At 42.4% G+C, this 23916-nt stretch overlaps 2 protein-coding genes across 2 annotated transcripts; both read left to right on the top strand.

The window, feature by feature from the left end:
* Positions 1–10846: 10846 nt before the first annotated feature.
* LOC310868694 (P2Y purinoceptor 13-like) lies at positions 10847–13805 on the top strand (the record flags this gene model as incomplete). Its single annotated transcript, XM_083779151.1, has 4 exons — positions 10847–10934; positions 11850–12052; positions 12417–12812; positions 13419–13805. 4 exons carry the CDS (start codon positions 10847–10849, stop codon positions 13803–13805), a joined length of 1074 nt encoding a protein of 357 aa, XP_083635277.1.
* Positions 13806–22862: 9057 nt separating this feature from the next.
* LOC310868692 (protein-L-isoaspartate(D-aspartate) O-methyltransferase-like) lies at positions 22863–23552 on the top strand (the record flags this gene model as incomplete). Its single annotated transcript, XM_083779148.1, has 1 exon — positions 22863–23552. The coding sequence occupies exon 1, from the start codon at positions 22866–22868 to the stop codon at positions 23550–23552; it is 687 nt and encodes a 228-aa protein (XP_083635274.1). The 5' UTR covers positions 22863–22865.
* Between the last annotated feature and the right edge of the window lie 364 nt (positions 23553–23916).

Genomic DNA, 23916 nt, shown 5'->3' with positions numbered 1-23916 from the left:
ATGTAATGTAGCATATTTCTTAAAGAATATGCTTCAACTTAAGTGTTTGCCACACAGTACAATGAAACCTACACAGTAAATTGTGCCAAGAGCTTATGTTTCATACCTGTTTCAACCTACTGTGTAATGAAAGGTAGAAAAGAAAATCAGGGCACCTTGGACCAAAATGGCAGAAAATCTATCCAAATGTTACCACGCCCCCTAAATTGCAATAATGCAAAAAATGCACAAGACTAAAAATTAGGTACTAGAGGTCAGAATGATTACAACATAATTGTATGAAACATTTATTTATTTACAAGTACCGCAAAGTGTCACAGCATCTGTCATTTGTACACCCCCCCCCCCCCCCTGCCAAGGAAATATATGAAAATATAAAATAGCATACAAATGCCTCACAATAAAACCTTCTGTTGGCTGTGTAAGTAGTCTGTGCTGTTTGCATTTATGCATTGCATTTAAATGGATGTAGGTAGTGTGGCAATTCTTTAACATCTTAATAATTCTTGAACAAAACAAGTAGTAGGCCTACATGGTAACATGTTGGGTTACTCATCCCTATCACTTTCATCAGTCATCATCCCATGTACCTCTTTCTTCTGTTTCTTTTGACACATTTTCACAGTCCTGGCAGTGACATAAATCAGTGCAAGACAGTTTTGCAGACATACATGAACATCTTTCAGTCTCACATTTGCTTTTTTTTTTACAATTACAGTGGACTACCTGCAACACACTATCAGGGGCAGGATTTCTAGTCATCCATGTTACTGTTAACTCCCCATCCTCCATGCCCCATCCACTGCCAATGGGTGAAGGAGCACACATCCTACTAGTCAGAGAACGTCTCATCACTGCTGCTTGGTAGTTTGCCCTTTTGCAATGTTGGTGGAGAGCATCACTTGTTGGGGGAATGGACAGTTCTGGCAAAGCTGATGATGCCGTACAGAATGATTTGTACCTTGCATCATTCACGTTTTTGGCAGATGATTGGCCATACAGGTAGCACACATATTTGCTCAGTGTGTTGAAAGTTGACTGGTCAAGGTTAAAACTGCTGCCAAGATGAACCTGCTTGGCTTACCTCAGTTGACTCAAAGAATGCCAAAGAGGTAACCTAAAAGTTCCTCAGACAGATTGAGGCGCAGCTTCCTCAGTGTAAGCAGAAGTCTCTGAGTATCACTAAGTGACTGTTTTGCAGGAGGTGGTAAACTTGGTGACACAAAATTGAACAACAACATGAAAGTCCTGTGAAGAATTTCATTTTGCTGTCATCAAATTCTGAAGGATCAAGAGTACGATGTTTCAACTCACTTTCTAATTTGTTGACTTTATCCCTAAGTGATTGACATTCAGCATTTAAAGATTTAATCTGTTCATGTAATGAGGCAATGTCATTTTGTGTTTCCTCTGTCTGGACCCCAATGCCTGGGACTTCAACAACAGTCTGTACCTCTGCTGTACTTCGATCAGTGATGGAGGTGAAACCAAATAACCTTGGCACGTAGTCAGGATGTAGAGGATCATCACTCTTTTCCCCTTAAATAACAAAAACAACAAAAACATTTACTAGAAATATGATATTAATTTGTTTACATATATGGGGTGTTTTCACATATGTCCTGTTTCAGACATCAGCCTCAAAACAAACTCATCCGGGACGGGGCTGCCAAATCATTGTGAGATTATTTTTTTACATTAACCACTGGAACAATAGCATCCCTATTCTGGAGGGAACATTTGCAGAAAATAGCAGATCTACAAGCTCACAACATTGTTGGTGTAGAGCAGGGGTAGGCAGCTTTAACCACGGGTGCTAAGGGTGACCACTGGCACACACTGGAAATGCCAGTGTCTCACTCTAATGCCAGTCTGGCATTAGAGTGAGAGAGGATTAGCCTGCATGTCTGTAACTGTGTACAAATGGAACCAATGGACCCCATTGGACCCCAAATGGACCCTTCTTAGGAACCAAATGGACCTTACAGGTCTGTAACTCTGAGAGATGGAACCAAATGGACCCTTACAGCCTGAGTGTACAAATGGACACATGCAGGTCTGTAACTCTGACACTATGGGTCCATTTGGTTCCATTCGTACACTCTCAGAGTAAGTCCATTTGTGCAATAACAATCAAACGTTATGTGGGTCCTTGAAAAAAACAAACAAAAAAAGTTTGATATTAAACCACTGTAGTGGTTATCAGTGGACTCTTAATGTGTCATATAAATCAGTGTCATACGATATTCTGAGGGAAACCATGGAGACTTAACATTCAGTAACTGCAGGGTGTGTTGATCAATAAGAACATTAACATTAAAGTCTTTCCACGGACTCACGTAACATGTTGATGAGTAATTACTCCTGACCAGATCTCTTTCCGGGTAACGGACTATGTTAATCCACTTCTTGGTCCACAAGAAGAGAACTCCGTTAGGTTCGTTTAAAACGGGACATTGTGTGAAAAGGCCCTTTTACATTGAACGTATGGTTTTACAAAAAAAGCAACATACCTGACACAAAGTGAAAGTGGCACCCGCAAATCCATGTAGCCCTGAAACATGACTACATCGGCGAAGTGCAGCGATCCATTTACTTCTTTTTTCTTTACATTTCGGCAGTCTGTAAAAGGATAGCTCCGAGTTCTTTTTTAATCTGTTTGTACAGTCAATCGCACAACGGCTCTTTCCCATTTTCCCAGTTTAGAGAATGAAAACAGCGTCGCAACAGTGAGTTGCTAGGTTGCTATGGACAACAAAAAGTTCTTCCGCATACGAAGACGTTAGGCGCATACTCAAGGGAATAAAGCGGCTACGCGATTGGTCCACGTGACCAAAACCACACCACTCCCCTTGCACATATTATTACGCCTTGTAAGAAATAGTCCCGTTTTAGATCGCGGATTATAAAATAACTGCAGCGTCGGACGAGTAGAACTTTTTTATTTAGACTGTCTACCTATAAATCTCTTTTTTGGAGAAAAAATTGTGTAGTCCCCCTTCCGTGGGATGGACCTGAACGAAAAGGGACCTCACAATACGGCCTATTATTGGCAAAATAATACTCCTACTATTTCAACTTTTTCAACTTATGAGGCTTAACTAATGGGACAGTTTGTTGGCGCCTATGTTTCACAGGTGTGGGAGAGCTTTGTGAAGAACTCTGCAGCGTGTTACGTACCGAGTCAAACGATCATCGTGGAGGATCAGCTGTACCCGCTGAAATTCCGGTGCCCGTTCATCCAGTACATGCCAAAAAATGAGACAAATTAGGCATCAAATTTCTGCTGGCTGCCGACGCAGAGAGCTCGTACGTGGTGAATGGCCTGCCGTGTTTGGAGAAGGGCTACTGCGACCCGCCAGAACGAGAGGAACTTCACCCCCACGCCCAGAATGGCGTGTGAGTGTCGTGTGTGATTTTTTTTTTTTTCCCCCTACGCCCAGAATGGTGTACGAGTGTCAAGTGTGTGAGTTGCCCCCATGGCCAGAATGGCATACGAGTGCCGAGTGTGTGAGTTGCCCCCACGCCCAGAATGGCGTGCAAGTGTGTGAGTTGCCCCCACACCCAAAACGGCGTGCAAGTGGCGAGTGTGTGATTTTCCCCCCACGCCCAGAATGGCGTGCAAGTGTGTGAGTTGCCCCCACGCCCAGAATGGCGTGTGAGTTGCCTCCACGCCCAGAATGGCGTGCGAGTGTGTGTGTGTGTGAGTTGTGACGATAGGACACTTGGCTTCACTAAGTCCTTTTTTTATTTTATGTAAAGCGACCTTGGGTTCATGAAAGGCGCTATAGAAATTCAAGCTAGTAGTATTATTTAAACTACAAGCTGTGACCTTGTAGCTCTTCTATTTGACCTTGTATATTACTCTGGAGGAGTGTGGAGTTTGCATGTTTGCGTGTTCATCCCCGTGGGTAGGTGCATGTTCTCCCTGTGTTCATCCCCGTGGTTACTGGTTAGGTACCCTCACAAAAGACATGCAGTAATCCTGGTCTCTAAACTGCCTCGAAAGAAACTGGTTTCTTCCACGTGCTACTGTACATCCAACCGGGGAAACTCCCACCTGTCAGATGAAAAGAAGCGGCTTGGACTCATGCATTGAAGGAAGCATGAGTTCAGTCCGTTGCTCTCCCCATGTTGGCATAGAGAGTCTAGTGCCCAGGATTACATTAGATAATTGACACTGGGTGAAAATAATGGGGTGCAAAATCGTGGGATTAAAAATGAGGGGAAAATAAATGTTATTTGAAGCAGAACAGCTTTTCTAAGACTTTTCTTGATATAAATCTCACATTTGGTGAGAGCTACTTATTTCTTTGTCTAATGTGTTTCTGACTAACTTGTTTGAATGTCATACTGATCAAATCAGTAGATGAACTTTTGTATTTTTTCAGTAAAACCTATTGGCATGTAAATTGCCAAATGTTTTTTTGTTTATTTTGTATTGTATGATTGAATAAATAGCTTTAAAGACTTAATTGTTCCAGTGTGATACATTGTATGCCCGCCATAAAATAAATATGCAGTGTTGTATTACTATACTACTGTGGAAGTATCATGCAGGAAATGAGGCAGGTGGTGTGAGCAAACAAATGAAATCTGTAAAGAGTGGGGGAAATGAACACAAACATATTATATTTGTTTTTAAAGGGATGAAAATGTATTTGTAATCCACCTGAGAATGTACCCCCTTGCCGCACACGGGGCAAATGTTTATCGATGTAGAATTATCACAAAGCGATGTTGTTGCGACTCCCACCTCCTCATGACCATCACTGAGAACTGTTCCCACGTTCACTGTCCGATTCTCATCACAAGAGCGCTGTCTTTCATCGCCCATCACCCAGTCCTCATCGTTGCCGTAGTCATCGGGGGACAGTAGCCTATGTACGCCTATGTACTCCATCTCCGCTCCATCTCGGTCGCACGGCTCACTCTTCACGCCATCAGGAGAGGAACGGACCTCCGTTGCGATGATAAACTCGCCGTGCTCTAGTGCTTTAGTTGCGGCGTCTCGAGGTTTGGCCGAGTCATGCCAAAAGGAAATTGTAAGAACAACTCTCCTGCATTTAACCCATCCTAACTAAGTAACAGGAGCGCTGGGCACTACAGGGAGCAGGTAGAAGTCAAGCGTCTTGATTTCTCAGAGACACTGCAGGGTTTCGAAAAACATGCCAACTCTGTCAAAATACGGGAAATGTGCGTCACAAACTCACAATGACAATCCCAATTTAGGAACACAGGTCAGGCTTTCCTCCGAGGTGGAAAGTCTGGTGACGCGAGATTACTTGACCCCAAACTGCTTAGCTGTTCCCATCTTCCCGACGTGTCCTTTGATCCCTAACACAGGGATCAATAAAGATCTATCACAATAAATGAGAATGTGGTAATTTGATTTAAAGTATTTCAACAGCATGACTTTATCAACCTACAATGAGAGCATGAACGCGGAACGCCCAGACTAGATATTCAACTTCGAATGTTCACTAGATAAGATGGAACAAGACAGAGGTGTTACACTTTTTAATTGTTTTGCTATTAGTTATTAGCCGTGTAGCTCTATAAAATTAAACAAAATTATAAATATTGTTATATAACTGGTGGACAAGCGAAGGAAACTACTAGCATCAATAAATAAGTCACACCCATGGTGAACGATTATAGTGAAGACATGAGGAAGAAAACTGAATAATATTTCATTATACTGGTGGAGGTTTGCCAAAAGGAAATTGTAAGAACAACCCTCCTGCATTTAACCCATCCTAACTTAAGTAACAGGAGCGCTACAGGGCAGCTCACCAGGGAGCAGGTAGAAGTCAAGCGTCTTGATTTCTCAGAGAGACTGCAGGGTTTCGAAAAACATGCCAACTCTGATAAAATACGGGAAATGTGCGTCACAAACTCACAATGACAATCCCCTGAGGAGAAAATTTCAGGAACATAAGGCTGACGGTTCAAATCTGTCTGTCGCACGTCCAAAACATAAAAGGTGACTAAATATGTGCATAGGCCTACATCAAACCGAAAATGGCTACATAATAGCCACATTTATCTTCTCGTTTGTTTTCATCTTTTTTCTCACTATCCTATGTATTAACATTTACTAACTAAGTATGGTATTGACTATTTATAATGTGCTGTTCTGCTTAGTATGACCAGTAAAAGAGTAAACATTGCATCATGCCTTTTATAGGACAGCTGTGCTCTTCAAAAATATATGGATATGAACCTAAACAAGGAACACGTCTGATCTTCATCGCTACAACCGTCAGGGAGTAACCCCAACCCATGCAGTGGCTCCAGACTACACATTGTGCATGTTTCAGGCATCTGTCCCCAGAGGAAAAGACCGTGCATTGATGTTTTTATAGTGACATTTGAATGCACCGTGAAAAATAACTTGCACAGTCGTTCATGTATACGCGTCCTGATCACTGACTGTCAAAGGTCGTGAATTTCATTCCATTGTGAGGTGAGTGTCCTGCCCCTCCATTGTTGAAGCCAGCAAACGTGCAACCTGTAGCTTGTACTGTAGCCGTCAGCCTCAGAACCCACAGAGAGAGATGTTTATGTATTTATTAGATCCCCAAACTGTGAATCACAGCAGCTACTCTTAAACAAATCATTCAAATAACATATTTTTCCATATTATTGCATACATTCACAGCATACAACATTCATGCAACACAACAATACAACACAAAACACCAACTCATGATCCGTCTATCTATTACATTTGAGGAGTAAGAGGTAAACGCTGTGTTTCCCTCAAGTCTTCCACGTCCACCCTCAGCTGATACTTTTTGTTGGTAAGGATAAAGGATGTGCATGTTCTCCAGTCCCAGCCAGTAGGCTACTATAGCCTGATTAATACCCATGCTTTGTACTGAGCCTGCAGGGTCTGTAGAAGGTCACAGTGCCGTCCACTCTTCTCTGGATGACTGTCCAGTTCCCTCCATCTGTGTCCATGTCACAGTAGACCTTGGCAGATGCAGTAGTTGTAATTGTTTTATTGTTTAATACCCATTTAACTTAATAAAGATGTTAGTATATTTTGGTAGGCCTACACACGTCTCTGCCTGAATTCATATAAACTATGTATAACCTATGCCCTATCATGGTATTGTATAATGAATCTGTGTTGGGGAGTCATTAAGTGCTCCGGGTGTTCAGTAGGCCTATTATATTTTAGTAAATATCTCCTGGGGTGCAACTCCCCAGGTGGCGTAGTTGGCTATAATTCAGATCATTGATAGATAAAATGTCTTATCTGTTTACAAACTAATGCCCAGTGGTCAATGTCCCATATTCTCCTGAACTATGAGCCAGGCCGGATCATTCATATTTTCACCTTATCCTTCATATCATCATTTTACTCTTAGCCTACTGCCTGTTTTCTCTCTCCAGGCCTCAATGGGCATCCCTGTGCGGGACAGAGAAGATGTACGCCATCCTCATCATCTAGGCATTGGACTAATGAGTCCAATCAATCAATCATCCTGTCACACATGCATGTGCAGTGTTGGCAAAATATTACTTTAACACTAATATACTACTTATTACGTATTACTTTTAAAAAAGGAATAAAGTTACACTACTTATTACTCCCTGAGAAAAGTAACTAGTCACTTATTACTTTACTTATTACTTTTTTCTCTCGCCTCCAGTAATTGCATTTTTTGTCCCCAAAAGTCTTACTTTGCATTTTCAACATAAGCAGTCCCCCCTCCCATTTTCTGCAGTGTTTATTTAACTCTAAAAAGTGTACTGTATAGTGTACACATGATGATGGGTCCATTTGTACACTCATTTGAATTAAATGAACACTAAGACTTTTACTGTGTATGAATTAATTAATTAATTACAGTCTAAATGAAAACCACACCTGTAAAGATAATGAAACGCAATCTTTGAACAACTTCTGTTACTGGAAGTACTATATTACTTAAGTTACTTGCCAACACTGTGCATGTGTCCACCCACGTCCACACTGCACACATGCACACACACACACACACACACACACACACACACACACACACACACACACACACACACACACACACACACACACACACACACACACACACACATGCACGCATATGGGCGAGTAAAGGGGCTGTTACTTCCTTTTGGAGGTGGGTGAGTATAAGACTGCATGCTGTGTGCAGGATCAAGCATTTCAGGATGATCAGCTATCAGCAGAGCTTTGCTGCTTTTCCTCTTCTGTCTGTGAGGCATGGGACTGAGGCTGCATGAGACTTCAAATGAAAATACAGGTAAGGATGATCCAGCCACTTTTTTGGCGACACCCCCTCAAAATGGCATCCTAGGTAACTATTATAGGAGGCACCAGCTCTGGGTAGAAGAGATATGTTGATGAAAAATTTGCTTTTGCTTATCTTATTTGGATAAACTCTTTCTTGGAAAAGATGGTCTGTGGTCCTTAAAAGGACTGTTGTGTTCTTATAGGAGACTGCAGTTTACTTGGAGCTGGTATATATTTTGTCACAGCCTTATTGGTGCCTTCAAACATGACGTGCTTGTCAGCAGAGCTTTGCTGCTTTTCCTCTTCTGTCTGTGATGCTGGGACTGAGGCCCAGACTTTTAATGAAAACACACGTAAGGATGATGCACTTTTTTGGCGACATCCCCTCAAAATGACATCCTAGGCGGCCGCCTATAGGTCACTATTATAGGAGGCACTAGCTCTGGGTAGGAAAGAGGTGTTGCTGAAAAAGTGCCTTCTTAACAATGTTCAGAGAATTGATACAGCAGGTCCCATTGTGAAACACAATGCAGACTGTCAGGATTAGGTTACGGAGTAGAACCCAAAAGCAGGCAACCAGATGCAGAGTAGATTAGGTGTTTATCTTACTATGAATCAACTCAAAATACCCAAATGGTAACTCTGTCATTTTTCAACCGTTTTGGACGGGGGTGGTCTCGTTGTGATTGTGTCTCCCCCCCCCCCTGGGGGTGTTTGGGGGGTCTCAAGGCTCGGGGACCCACAGGGACCCCCCGCCACCCACCGGCACATGCCAGGACCTTCCTGCACGTGCCGGCACATCCCGGCACGTACCGGCATCTCCCGGCACATGCCGGCACTTCGCGGCACGTGCCGGCACTTCCCCTGCCGCCCGCCACCGTCTTTGGGGGTCTCAAGGTTCGGGGACCCCCAGAGACCTCCCGAGACCCCCCAGGGACCCCCAAATGGTAACTGTCATTTTTCAACCGTTTTGGACGGGGGTGGGCTCGTTGTGATTGTGTCCCCCCCCCTGGGGGCGTCTTTGGGGGTCTCAAGGTTCGGGGACCCCCAGGAACCCCCAAATGGTAACTCTGTCATTTCTCTACCGTTTTGGACGGGGGTGGGCTCATTTGAATCGTGTCGCGCCCCTGGGGGCGTCTTTGGGGGTCTCAAGGTTCGGGGCCCCCTAGGGACCCCCCCATGGTAACTATCAATTCTCAACCGTTTTGGACAGGGGTTTGTTGGAATCGTGTTGCCTCTCTGGGCGCATTATCGGGGTTTAGGAGGTTCGGGGACCCCCACATGGTAACTCTTGACATACAAAACGGTATAGGAATGACAGAGTTACCATTTGGAGGTTCCTGGGAGTTCCCGAACCTTGAGACCCCCAAAGACGCCCCCAGGGGGGCGACACGATTCAAATGAGCCCACCCCCGTCCAAAACGGTAGAGAAATGACAGAGTTACTATTTGGGGGTTCCTGGGGGTCCCTGGGGGTCCCCGAACCTTGAGACCCCCAAAGACGCCCCCAGTGGGGCGACACGATTCCAACGAGCCCACCCCTGTCCAAAACGGTAGAGAAATGACAGAGTTACCATTTGGGGGTTCCTGGGGGTCCCCAAACCTTGAGACCCCCAAAGACGCCCCCAGGGGGGCGACACGATTGCAACGAGCCCACCCCCGTCCAAAACGGTAGAGAAATGACACAGTTACCATTTGGGGGTCCCTTGGGGAACCCCCCAAAACAAAACAAAAAAAAAAAAAAAAAAAAACTATCCTAAACCTAAACCTATCCACGGACCGGCCGACCTATCAAACGACCGGCCGGCCTACCCACGGACCGGCCGACCTATCAAACGACCGGCCGACCTACCCACGGACCGGCCGACCTATCGCCGGCCCGTTTGCCGGAACAAATGGATTCTGCCCTTGCTGCTTCAGGGGGGTGCCTGGCCCGGAGGATGACCCAGATGTGCTTTTCATGTGTTGGAGCTGAGGGCTGTTCATCTCGGCCTCAGGGCTCTCCTCCCCTTCTCCTCCAAGCATGTCCTGGTGAGATCAGACAACACTTCAGCGGTCTATCATATAAATCACCAGGGGGGCACGAGGTCACTTCGTTGCCTACAGGTGGCTCAGGATCTGTTGTGGTGGGCCACGCCTCGCTTGGCCTCCCTCAGGGCAATCTATGTGCCGGGAGTGGTGAACACTGCAGCAGACCTTCTGTCCAGGTCCGGCCCCCTCTCCGGCGAGTGGAGACTCCACCCACAGGTGATCTCACAGATATGGACCCGCTTCGGCTGGGCCCGAGCAGACCTGTTCGCCTCTCGAGAGAATGCTCACTGCGAGCTATGGTTCTCCCTGACGGGTCAGGGGGCCCCTAGGGCCTGGATGCTCTGTCAGGAGAGTGGCCAGACGGCTTGCTATCGCTGGGTTCCACCGTCCTGCTTGCAGCTGCCCAGCGAGATGGTGATGGGGCTGAGTACCCTGTCCTCGCGACCCGGTTGGTATAAGTCATCTGTTGTTAAGACCGTAGTGACGGTCAGAGTGAGGTCGATATAGATCGTAAGTTATGTCTATAACTATGGATCTATGAGACCGAACGATGACCGTCACTATCTCCTGTCGCTCGGAACGTTATGAGGCGTTCGAGGCTGGAGGCGGAGCCGGCCGCACCGGCCATAACTTATACGGTGAGACCGCCTTCTACGGGTCATGTGGGCATGACAATGTTGATATTTTGATCTCGAGAAGAGGAAGATGAGGGCATCATTCGTTGTTAAGACCGTAGTGACGGTCATCGTTCGGTCTCATAGATCCATAGTTATAGACATAACTTACATTTTGTCAGGATATGTTTTTTGGACCCAGAAGCGCACGGAAACAGGCTGAAGGTTAAACAGGGTTTTATGCAAAGATTAGCAGCTCATAGAGAATGGTGTCAAATGTCATGTCCTGACAAACAACGAATCCAATATCCAGCAAGCAAAATGGCGGTCAACATCCAGGTATATATAGGTCTTCAAAAACAAACTAAACTGAATGCAGGCAAACTGGAGGGACTGAGGAGCAGAGAATTTAGGCCTGACGTCGAAATTAATAAAAAATCTTCTAAATTCTGACAGTTTTCTGACATGTTTCTGTATTAGTGGTGCGCGCTATGAGCTTGTAGATCTGCTATTTTTCAATAGCTAAATTATAACACAATGTTTAAAACACAAAAAGGGGTTCCCGCCCAAAATGGGTTAAGCAGTTGTCGAAAGTAACTAAGTACCTTTAGTCACCTTTGGTCACCTCACCACCGAAAATCAAGACTATGACTAGGCCTTAATGCAACTGCAGTTACTGCATGGCACCTATGCAGCCAATACATTACTACACAGACACAGGCCCAGGCCAGAACCAAAACTCAAACTGTATTCCTGACAAGTGTTGAGTGGATGAAAGAAGTGCTCGACCTGGCAGAGCAAAGACAAAACATACTCTCTCCCCAAGCCTTCGGCCTGGTGGAGACATTTTTTTTTAAAATATTTACCATATATTTACATTCCTCTACTGTCCTCTTTTTTTCATTCCATCATCTCTCTGAACTCCCATCCACTCTCAAGGTCCACCAAGGGTTGTAGAGATGAACTCCACAGCGTCCAACAACACCAGCAGGTGCGGTCCTACAGCTTACGTGATCACTGTGGTTTTCCCCTGCTTGTACAGCATCGTGTTTCTAGTGTCCCTGGCACTGAACAGCCTGGCTGCATGGGTCTTCTTCAACATCCCCTCTAACTCCACATTTGTGGTCTATCTAAAGAACCTGGTGAGTGAAGGCAAAGGTAAAGCAGCAACTCTCAACCTGTGGATGGAGACACTGGGGGGGGGGGGGGGGACGACACGCGAGGATAGTGCACGTGGGTCCCCAAATAATTGACGAATGACAAGAGAACACATAACTATGTTATTGATAATAATTATATAATATTAATATCGACGGGTTAATGTAACAAGTAAATACCTTCATGGTATGTTTTCTCTCAAATCTATTTTTTCCCTTTTTTTTGTTATTTTGTTCTTTTGTGTCACTGCCTTTGCAGTATCTGCTGCCTCTGGCAAATTCATTTATTCTCGCCTGTATCAATACAGCTCTATATACCTATCAAATGTCAAATCTCCTTCGCCAACAGATCGTGGCTGACATTCTCATGACTCTGGGCATCCCCGTGAAGGTGCTGTACTATGCAGGCGTCAGCCCCTTGGGCCTGAGTGTGGCCTATTGCCGCTACTCGACCAAAGTGTACTACCTCTCCATGTACACCAGCATCGCTTTCCTGGGCCTCATTAGTCTGGACCGCTACCTGAAGATAGTCTGGCCATTCGGGGATTACGCTGTGCAGAAGGTCAGGGTGGGTCAGGCGCTGAGTGCCGCCGTCTGGCTGGTGTTGTCATCTCTAGCGATAGCAAACATCGTCCTGATGAACAAGCCACCACTGCACCCCATTGTTCCAGGCGAACTGCAATGTTTTTCCATGATGAGCGAGTATGGTCTGAAGGTGTATAAGGGATCACTCTACCTTGTGCAGGTAACACACACATGTAAACTTGGTGATATACTGTAATACTGGGTGTAACATTAAAGTAGCGTTTTAACGTCACTCGTCTCTAATATAGAGATGCACAGACCTTTCTTTTAAGCAATGACCCTGTCGGACCATGCTTGTCACAACCTAATCTCTCAAGGACATATTTGAGCGCAAAGGAAAATAACCAAAAGAGGGTGCTATTGTTCCTGTCACGTCATGTTTTAACTAATTAGGACATGAAGGTATACAATATTTCTGTACTCATAGAAGACTAATTGTTTTTCCCCATAGGACCAACCTGTGTTCATATATATGACACTTGTTCATATTGTACTTACATAGATAGTTTTTGTTGCGAAGAATCGCTGAATATATTCATTAATATCATGTACACATCATACATACTTACGTACACACGTACATACTTAATGGGTGGATAATGGATATGTGTAAATATGTAGCTACCTGTTTAGTTTTTCCATTCTCTTCCCCCTTGCTCCCCTATTCTTTTTTTCATTCTCTTTATGGAGACGTGATGCACATGAGCTTGCACACAAACTAATTTTGCCCACTGTATGTGCTTTTTGGCTGATGTATTGTGTCCAGGTGGTGTTCTGGTGCACGCTGGCTCTGATGGTGGTCTGCTACTCGTTCATCAGCCGGACGGTGTACAAGTCCTACAAAGCCACCATGAGCAGCAACTCCGAAGCGGCCTTTCGCAAAACCAAAGCCAAGGTCTTTGTGGTATTAGTGGTGTTCTTCGTCTGCTTCGCCCCCTTCCACTTTTTGCTCGTTCACCACATACTGAACCGAACCCGAAACACCACAAGTCACGGCTGCGACAAAAGTATCAACATATATGCATCGCACAGCACCTGCATGTGGCTGTCCGCCACGAACGTGTGTCTTGATCCACTCATCTACATATTACTTTGCAAGAAGTTCAGGACACGACTGGTGGCCACACTGACATGCAAGGCCCTCCCACCATAATGGTCATAATGGATCTCCAAGACAGGCCTCATACACACGTATCAAACGAGTGTTCTATCTGTGATTGATGGTGTGGGTGTGTGTGTGTCATTAAGACATGTGAATCCCTTGACTCCTTCAAAACCGCTCTCAAAGGGCACCTACGGATGGCTGCAATTCGAAACTGGCCTCTGTAAAATCTGAATCCCCCCCCTCCCTTTTCCCCTCACTGTATATGTATCTTTTCCCTTTTTGCTTCCTATATGATGAATTCCTGTTCTGTTCTTTAACTACATAGAAGTGTCTATTTGTATGTCTCTAAATGTTTTGATGAATTGAACAATGTGGACCCTGTTGTAAACAACACTGTAAAAACTATGACTAGGTTTTACTCATTAAAAATGCTGTCACAGTGTGACATCTAATAACATTGAATAGAATTTAAGCTCTGAAAAATGAGTTATATTTACTAGATATTTGTAGATATTGATTTATATTTACTAACTATTTCTTTGAAATTGATTATTTTCTACTCATAATTTGACTGGATTCTGATAGAAATTGATTAAGTTTTACTCATTATTTGATTGAAATTGATTAACATTTATTAATTATTTGTTAGAAATTGATTATTTATTACTCATCATTTATTTGAAATTGATTTAAATTGACTAATTATTTGTTTAAAATTGATTATTTTTTACTCATCATTGGATTTAAATTGATTTAAATGTACTAATTATTAGTTTAAAATGGATTATTATTTACTCATTATTTGATTTAAATTGATTAACATGTATTAATTATTTGTTAGAAATTGATTATTTTTTACTCATCATTTATTTGAAATTGATTTAAATTTACTAATTATTTGTTTGAAATTGATTGTTATTTACTCATAATTTGATTTAAATTGATTAACATTTACTAATTATTTGTTATAAATTGATTATTTTTTACTCATCATTTCTTTGAAATTGATTTATTTTTACTTACTATTTCCTTGAAATTGAGTATTTTTTACTAATTGTGTGATTATAATCGATTTAAATTTATAATATTTTTCTTTGAAATGTATTGTTTTAATTGATATCGCATTACTTTAAATATTTTATAAATGTAATTTTGTTACCATATATATATATATATATATATATATATATATATATATACACATATATATACGGTATATAATCTACTCGATGTATTGAGCAGATTATACACTATGGCAACAAAAGTGACATTTATAATAGATTTAAAGTAATGTCATTAATCAATTTAAAAGAAAAACATTATAAATGTAAATCAATTATCACACAATTAGTAAAAAAAACTCAATTTCAAGAAATAGTAAGTAAAATAAATCAATTTCAAAGAAATGATGAGTAAAAAAAGTATCAATTTCTAACAAACAAATAGGACAGAACAAATAAATAAATATTATTAAAAAGAATAAAGTAATTTGGTGTCCATAATATTAAAACTCAGGTTTAAACATTGCAGGTACAGATGAATAAGAATACCATTGTAAATGTGTTCAACACAACTGCAGTTTACTCAAGTAAACAATGTATACATTATAAACATGGTACAATATACATTATAATTATAAACATGGTACAATAAAACACAATAAAACCATCACACACAATTTGATTTGACTTCTTGAAGAGGCATAGACATATTCAACAAAAAATAATACAACATGGTACAATAAAACCAACACACACACACACACGCACACACACACACAATTTGATTTGACCTGTTGAAGAGGCATATAGACATATTCAACGAAAAATAATAAAACTTGGTACAATAAAACCATCACACACACACACACACACACACACACACACACACACACACACACACACACACATTTTCGAGGGGGTCCCGAATCCCGATATATATATATATCGGGATGCGGGACCCCCTCGAAAATGACACGCTGCTTCTCAAGGGGCTATCCCTTCAATATAAATCTGACAATAAATCAAATCAAATAAATCCCGTTCCTGAAGCTCTCTCTTCTTCCTCACAATAGTTTTCCTGGAGGGTGAAAGCAACCAGTCATTACTAATTACATTGTATTGTTAAGAAAACATGCCATTATAGTCTTGCTATTATTTAATAATAAAATTATTCAATAATGGTGATTGATACAAAAGTGAAAATAGGAAGGAGAGGACGCACAGCTGGTAGTCACGATGCAATTTTTTAATTTTTAGATTACATTAGATTACCAACGTTTCGTCAACAAAATGCATGCCTTCTTCAGGGTATGATGTGGACTGATACAAAAATAAAACATTAGCTTAAATAACTGTGTTGGATGTATTGAATGAAACCTGTATGCCTCTCCTTTTATCTAGGTAGGTGCGTTTTTATTTTTATTTAATTTTGACATTTTGTTTTCAATTTCTGGACATATTCTCCATATGTTTTTAGTTAATTTCATCGTTTTGTAAATACACAGTTCACTTATTCATCTTTACCTTATTTTTCCTTTTTTGTAAAGCTTTGTCTTCAGGCTATTATACAGTATAATTAATATACAGTTAAGTAAACTAACTGTATCATTATTGGTGTATGTCTTTGAGTGTACAGGGTTTGATGATTGAGGTCAGAACAACAATTTACAATTTACAATTTAGGCATTTAGCAGACGCTCTTAATCCAGAGCGATTTACATTTAAGCAAGAACAAAAGCATGGGAATACATCACATAAAAGCATTTATCAATATCATGAAACATGCGTAAGCTAAGAAAGTAACAGTGGAATATCTATATAATGAAACTATACATACACTATACATATAAACTATACATATTTACTACTATGCTATACACATGGCGTGCTATGACTATATACAATACAATTATAGTGCTGTCTACATAACATGCTATAAGTCTGTGTCAAACAACATTATGGAATGTCAGAACAGGTCAGCTCCATACAGTATATGGATATCTAAGGGTGGCAGCGGGTGTTGTGTCTCGAGTGTACAGGGTTTGATGAGGTCAGATCAACATATGGAATGAATTCTGTATTGGCCATATATGGAGCGTGTCACAAGGCGTGACGGACTGACTGACAGGTTTTCATAGTAAACTGTGATAATAACCGTTATACACAGTCAACAATAAACTTACGTCTGGCATCCTCAACGTCGCTCTTCAGCCTCTCTGCAGACACCTCTATCTTGTTGGCAGCGTCTCTCAGAGTGTTACCGACAGAGCTCCCTCCTCCCTTGTCCATTCGTATGACCTCCTTCATGATGTCCTTCAGGTCCTTATTAAAACTCATCATCATGAGAATTCCCACACTAATCTGAGGAGTTAGACAAAGAAATAGTGTCACGTGTGTGCTAGGATTTTGAGCATATAAATGTTCACACAGACATTGACTGTTGTGAATTATATCCATGCGACTGTGGCTCAAGAGGTAGAGCAGGTCGTCCAATGATCTATGGGTCGGCGGTTCGAATCCCGGCTCCTCCTGGCTACATGTCGAAGTGTCCTTGGGCAAGACACTGAACTCCAAATTGCTCCCGATGTGCTGGTTGGTACCTTGCATGGCTTCCGCCGCAATCGGTGTATGAATGTGTGTGTGAATGGGTGAATGTAATGCACAATCTATGTAAAGCGCCTTGGATAAAGGCGCTATATAAATGCACCATTTACCATTTATTTACCATGCTGTCAGAATGGCAGCCTCTGGTGGACATTTCCCATTCCCTGCATCCACAATCACACATGTGTTTGCCATCACACCACTGAACTCATTAGCCAATCACAGTTTAGGTGTGCCACATATAACCAGCAACTCACCCCTGCACACTCCTCACTCAGTCTCCAGCCTTCACACAGGCAACATGCAGCACCTGCAGATCTCAGAGTCTACCCACTACTCCAGCCTCAGCCATGCATACTTGACCAAAGTAAGCCTTTGTTCCCCTGTACTGTATTATTGACTTCAAATGTATTCTGTTGACTTTGCCTAATACAAATGTATGCTTTGGTGCCTAAAGTTATACCACTCATTTGCTACTATGTTGATGAAAGCTACATAATTGCCTGCAGCCTAACCGTCATTCATTGCTGTTCACTTTATTGTTGCATACTAGTTTCCAATGCATTCCATTGGTTCTCTGTTTGTAGAAACCATGGATTAAGGAGAAATAAACTACCACATTGTTGAAATATACCTTGGTGTCACATATACTCTCTCTGACCGGAGAAACTTGGGGGTCAGCTCACATCCAACTAACACAACCAGCACAGAATATTTATTATTGACATTGCCTCAAAATAAATGTATTTGAAACAATGTCTGTGTTACATGTGAAGTTGTGAACCACCTGATGAGATGAGAAGAGATACATATAGAGATAATATCTAGTCGAACACTAAACCCAACTTTTGTCAAACCAGTACTAAAACTGGTGTATTATATCTGAATATATTCCATAAAAATATACAGCAAAAGTACAGCAATACATGGCAATTTGAGGTACTATTATTTAATATTTCAACATGAAATTTAACCAAAAAAAGAACAAAACAAAAATCAGACCTGTCTGAAGTGAGTGGTGCAACAGTGCCCCCATTTGGTACCCTAAACATAGGGATGCAGGGACACAGCCAGTGACGGACAAAGCTGGGAATTGGAGTGGCTGCACCCTGTGGTTGCACCACTCAAAAATAGATATGTTTTTTTAATGTTACAAAACAAATGATATAATGTATTCCTGATTTGAGAACTTCTCCTTTGGTTCCTGAGACATGTGAGAATTGTCCAGTGGGGGGAAAGAATAAGACCATTGTGGGTGTATGGGTCTTTTCACTGGAAATCCAGGTGAAATTCACGCAAAAATCTGTCCATAGAAAAACAAAATCACACCCCTGTGAAGTGAGGGCCGGGCGCTAATATATTAAAGTCTAACTCACAGAGTGATGTTGTAATGGTGATGTAAAACAAAAGGTGCCAACACAAACATTAAACGCCATTAACAATAAAGAGACAATATGACGTAATGTGTTACATTATGACGTAAGTTTTCCCTTCATTGTCATTGGCGTTTACAAAACAAACATTGAACTAAAGACAAACATTAAACCTGTGTATAGGAGCCATCTAATAGAAGAGTTACGATATAGAGGGGGCAGAAACTGAATGCTCGAGCGCTGTTCATGCAGCCTGAACTGAGACAAGCTGGAGTTGGAAATACATTGTTTTCAACGAGGTCGGCGCAAATAAGAGCTATTTTATGCTATTTTGTGCAACATGACAACTGTTGACAAAGTATTGTACAGGAACAACTAAAGTCTCTTTAATATTTATGTTGTACGATTACGATTACTACGAAACAATCTAAAATAAAGGGATTTAAGATCATTAAAGCTGGGCTGTTGCCCTGAGTCCAATGCATTTCTGCCTACTTCTTTCCAGTTGGTTGTCTCCATGCTCAATAGAAGTCTATGTAGGAGAGCCGCCATTGGACTGGCCCCATGAAGTGAACGCAGTTTGCGTAACTGTCTATATCTAAGGCTCTGGCGCCTCCCTCAAAAACAGGGATGTGGGCAGGGAAACAACAATCTATGATGTCACTGAGCATCATGAAGCTATGAAAATCATATAAACAACTGTCTGCATCGGTGAAAGTCACCCGGGTTTTCTAAGGTTAAACAAGAAGAACGTGTGGAGATATGCAGTGTTCTAAGTCAGCGGTTCCCAAAGTGGGGTCCGGGGACCCCCAGGGGTCCCTGAGGGAGTTCCAGGGGTCCCCAGCTAAATGATAGTTTGGAACCAAATGGATTCTTATGGTTCTGTAACTCTGAGTGTACAAATAATACCAAATTGGCCTTAATAGGCCCATTTAATGGCATTTCTGCCATTAAATGGGGTTCCGTAGACGAATGCATGTCAAACAGGGGTCCTTGAAATTAAACAGGTCGAGAATCACTGCTAGTAAAAATCTTCTGTCAATTTGAGGGTCCTTGACATGAAATCATTTGGGAACCACTGTTCTAAATATACATACATTTTACTGGCTTGTGTTGTGATCTCATTATATATTGAGTGAGTTGTGTTTTTTTTTTAAATGTATTAACTTACTCCAAAGCTACCTCCAATTAGCCAACGCTATGGAACCTGCTGCTGCTCCTGGATAAAACAACTTGTAGGCCTATATCGCCGAGACGAGTGTCTTCCCGTTGTTTAGCAAGCTCAGAATGTTCCCATAGTTTTTTCCTTGACGTGCTTCTAGAGCTCTCGTTATGCAGGCCACTGCATCCTCTTCACTGTGTGGTGTAGCACCCCACCCCCCTCCTTGTTGATACAGGCTCTGCATGCAGCTCTCTCCTGATTTCCTCTTCCTCATTCTTACTCTTCAGAACCAACCTCTCTGCTTCTCTCAAAGAATGCGATCCAAGCATTGATTCAGTGAGTTCAGCTGTCAGTGTAGTCACTACACCAAGTGCTCCAACTCCAGCTGCCAAAGGCACCAAAGGTGCTGCTGCTCCAGCGGAGACCACAGTAGCCACACCTGCTGCCACCGTAAGACATCCACCTATGATACCCGTTATGACCCGTCGTAGAACTCTCTCATGGGCTGAATCCATTTCCCTGGCTAGCTGTCTCAGTTGAGCTGCACAGGCTCTCTGATCATCTAGCCACGAAGAAACCTTCCTCAACAGATTATCCATGATGTTGGAATATGTTTTCTCCTCACTGGAAAATATGTTAAAAAAAATACATTATTATTAGTGCGGCCCATCACGCCTCGTGACATCACGCCTACAATCCCCGTTATGCCAGGTCCCGATTTACGTCCCAGTAGCTACCCTCGAGGGAAAGACCAGGGCCACACAATCCGTTGGGACCACTCCGGATCTAATCTGCCGGGGCTGGGAGGCACAATTCTGGCAAGTGGAGGGACTAGGCTCTGTGGGTTGACTCCAGTCCGGGCCCCTCCAACGTCTCACCAGGTCCACTCCTGCTCTCACCAGGAGTACAGCCAGGACCTGTGCGTTGCACCAGACTCCCAGCACCAGACACTATACCTGGGCTGGTTGTCACATAGTTAGTCTATTCCTATGAGTCACTATACATAGAATACCTCAGAACGAAAGTACGTCGCATGGATGCACCGGGGACGTATCCTCAGTTATGTATAGATTTCATCACCTCATTGCCATTTAACCTAATTGAGGACCACTTCACTTACCTTGGGCTTAAAAAGTTTTGAGAAAGGATTGAAAAATTGAAAAGCAATATTGAAAATTGGAGGATCCTACCATTATCCATGATGGGCCGTATCAATGCTATTAAGATGGTGGCTTTACCGAGATTTTTTCAAAACCTGCCAATTTTTCTCACTGCAAAATTATTCAATAAATTGGACTCTATCTTACCATTTGTATGGGGATACAAAGCTATAGTCTCATATCAAAACCTACCCGTGTTCAGACACTATTACTGGGCATGTAATGCCAGGGCCCTGACCTACTGGCAATGGGGACTCTCAGAAAATATTAAATGGCTTGATATAAACAGCATCAACTACATATTCCCTTTCTGCCATGCTTTTCTAAAGAACGGAGTCACCAAGCAAAATGGTTGGGGAGGGTTTTATGGTAAAAAACTCATTGAAGATTTGGAAACAAATCAAATCTACCCTCAAACTGCCCGATGTCTCTATCTATACCCCTATCTGTAAAAACCCATTTCCACCATCAGACTCAGATAGGTATTCACTGACTGGGCTACTAAAGGGCTTTCCACTGTTGGAGATTTATACATCAAGAATGAAATTTGAGCTACCCCAGTCACACTATCTTCAAATTAGACATGTCAGAGAGAATATATCCCACAATTTAAAAACATACCAGAGAGCAATGCTTTTAATAAGCTTCTACAACTTCCCCCTGACTATAAGCAAATTATTTCTCGTTTTGTATCTGTCTTTACTACTCCTGTATCTACCAACCACTTGAGGGAAGCTTTGGTCTCTGAACTGGGAATGGAGATGAATGATGAAATCTGGAAGAAGGGTTTATCGAGAATACATTATTGTTCCATTAATGCCAGATATCAGCTAATACAATATAAAGTCATGCACAGATTGCACTATTCCAAGACAAAACTGTACAGGATCTATCTATCCTACTACAACTTCTCCGATGTGTGATAGATGGAACACAGCAGAGGGCAGCCTAACACATCTATTTTGGCTCTGTTCACAGCTACACAGTTTTTGGTCAAAGACTTTTGAATGGTTTTCTAAAGTGTATAAAACAATAATTGACCCTCAATTGGCTTTATTTGGATGTTCAGAGAATGCTTTAAAATATACAGATGAAGAACACAAAGCTTTGATGCTTGGAATGGTTGCAGCGAAGAGAATAATTCTGTTGGATTGGAAACCATCCTCTCCTCCTTGCTTCATGAAGTGGCTTAATGAGATGACTGTAATCATACAGATGGAGAGAACCAGATCCCACAAGACATTCGTAAAAACATGGACTCCCTTCACAGATTACCTAAAAGGACCGGTGAAAACAAAGATCAAACACAAGAATGTACAAGATGAAAGAAATGCACAATGTATGGCAGTGCTCTGTTTGTCTGTTTTTGTTTTGTTATATTATGTATGTTGTTGATTTTGTTTATTGCCATTAATAGTATTACTTTGACACTTTGTACTAAGGGATTGTTTTAATGATATGTTGAAATAAATATATATAATTTGGGGAAAAATAATGTATAGTAGTATTAGTATTAGTAGTTTATTTATTTGAATGTGTCGATCGTCCCTGAGAAAAGATTGCTCTGAGGAGGCGGTATAATGGCTGCTCCCAGTAGTTGTAAATGCAGAGGGCAAATTTCACATATATTAGCAATATTCTTTTTATTATTATTTACATCTAAATAGTGCATGTAAGCACATGTGTGTGTTTGGAGCGGGACAGGCAAACTGGTGCACGCCGCAACCACATGACGTTGACACTATGACGTCACTCCCCAATTTCTTATATTGCTTCTGGGTTCGTGCTCCGCATATAAGTGTTTAATCATGGCGTGGGAATGTGGCGGAGACAGCCAGGCGGAGCTCGTCGGCAAACTCCGCAAAAGTCACATCATCACGTCAGACATGGTCTACGAAGTCATGCTGGCCACCGACCGAGCCCACTACTCCAAGTCTAGTCCATATAAGGACACTCCACAGTCCATAGGCTATCAAGCAACCATCAGTGCTCCTCACATGCACGCGTACGCCCTGGAGCTCCTGCAGGACAAGCTGTGCGAGGGAGCCAAGGTTCTGGACGTGGGCTCCGGCAGTGGAATCCTCTCCGTGTGCTTTGCGCGAATGGTGGGCGCCCGGGGGAAGGTGGTAGGAATAGATCACATCAAAGAGCTGGTGGATGACTCTATAATCAACGTGAATAAAGACGACCCGAGCCTGATTGTGTCGGGAAGAGTCAAGCTGGTAGTGGGAGACGGGCGACTGGGCTACCCAGAGGAGGCGCCTTACGATGCCATCCATGTGGGCGCGGCGGCAGCCACTGTGCCCCAGGCGCTCCTGGAGCAGCTGAAGCCGGGCGGCCGGCTGATCCTGCCCGTGGGCAAGATGGGGGCCAACCAGACGCTGGAGCAGCACGACAAGCAGGAGGACGGCAGCACCAAGAAGAAGGCCCTGATGGAGGTCATTTATGTGCCTTTAACAGACAGAGACAAGCAGTGGTCCAGATTCAAACACTGAGGATCTTTAACAGACCGAGACAAGCAGTGGTCCAGATTCAAACACTGAGGATGGCATATATATGGTCCAGTGGTTCTTAAACTTTTTAATATTTTCAAATGTGTGACTCACATGGACCTGTATACGGTCGATTATTTTGGTTTAATCTGTGCACTCAGCATTACAGAGACCTGTAACGGTCAAATTTGGAACCCCCTCAAAAAACTTGGGAGTCCCATGCACATGGCATATTCCACATCTTTAGTTCGAACCCGGATGAGAGAGACCAGGTTTTTTCAAGCAACTCATCAGAATTCTTTCAAAGTATAAAGCACATGCATTTGTTTTTTTATTTAAAGCTGCATCTATGGAATGGACCAATCAG

This window comes from Protomyctophum parallelum (genome assembly GCF_964188405.1).
Source record: "Protomyctophum parallelum genome assembly, chromosome: 13".
Classification (NCBI taxonomy): Eukaryota; Metazoa; Chordata; class Actinopteri; order Myctophiformes; family Myctophidae; genus Protomyctophum; species Protomyctophum parallelum.
Note: the sequence above shows the minus strand (reverse complement) of the source record. Positions and strands in the feature narration are given on the sequence as shown.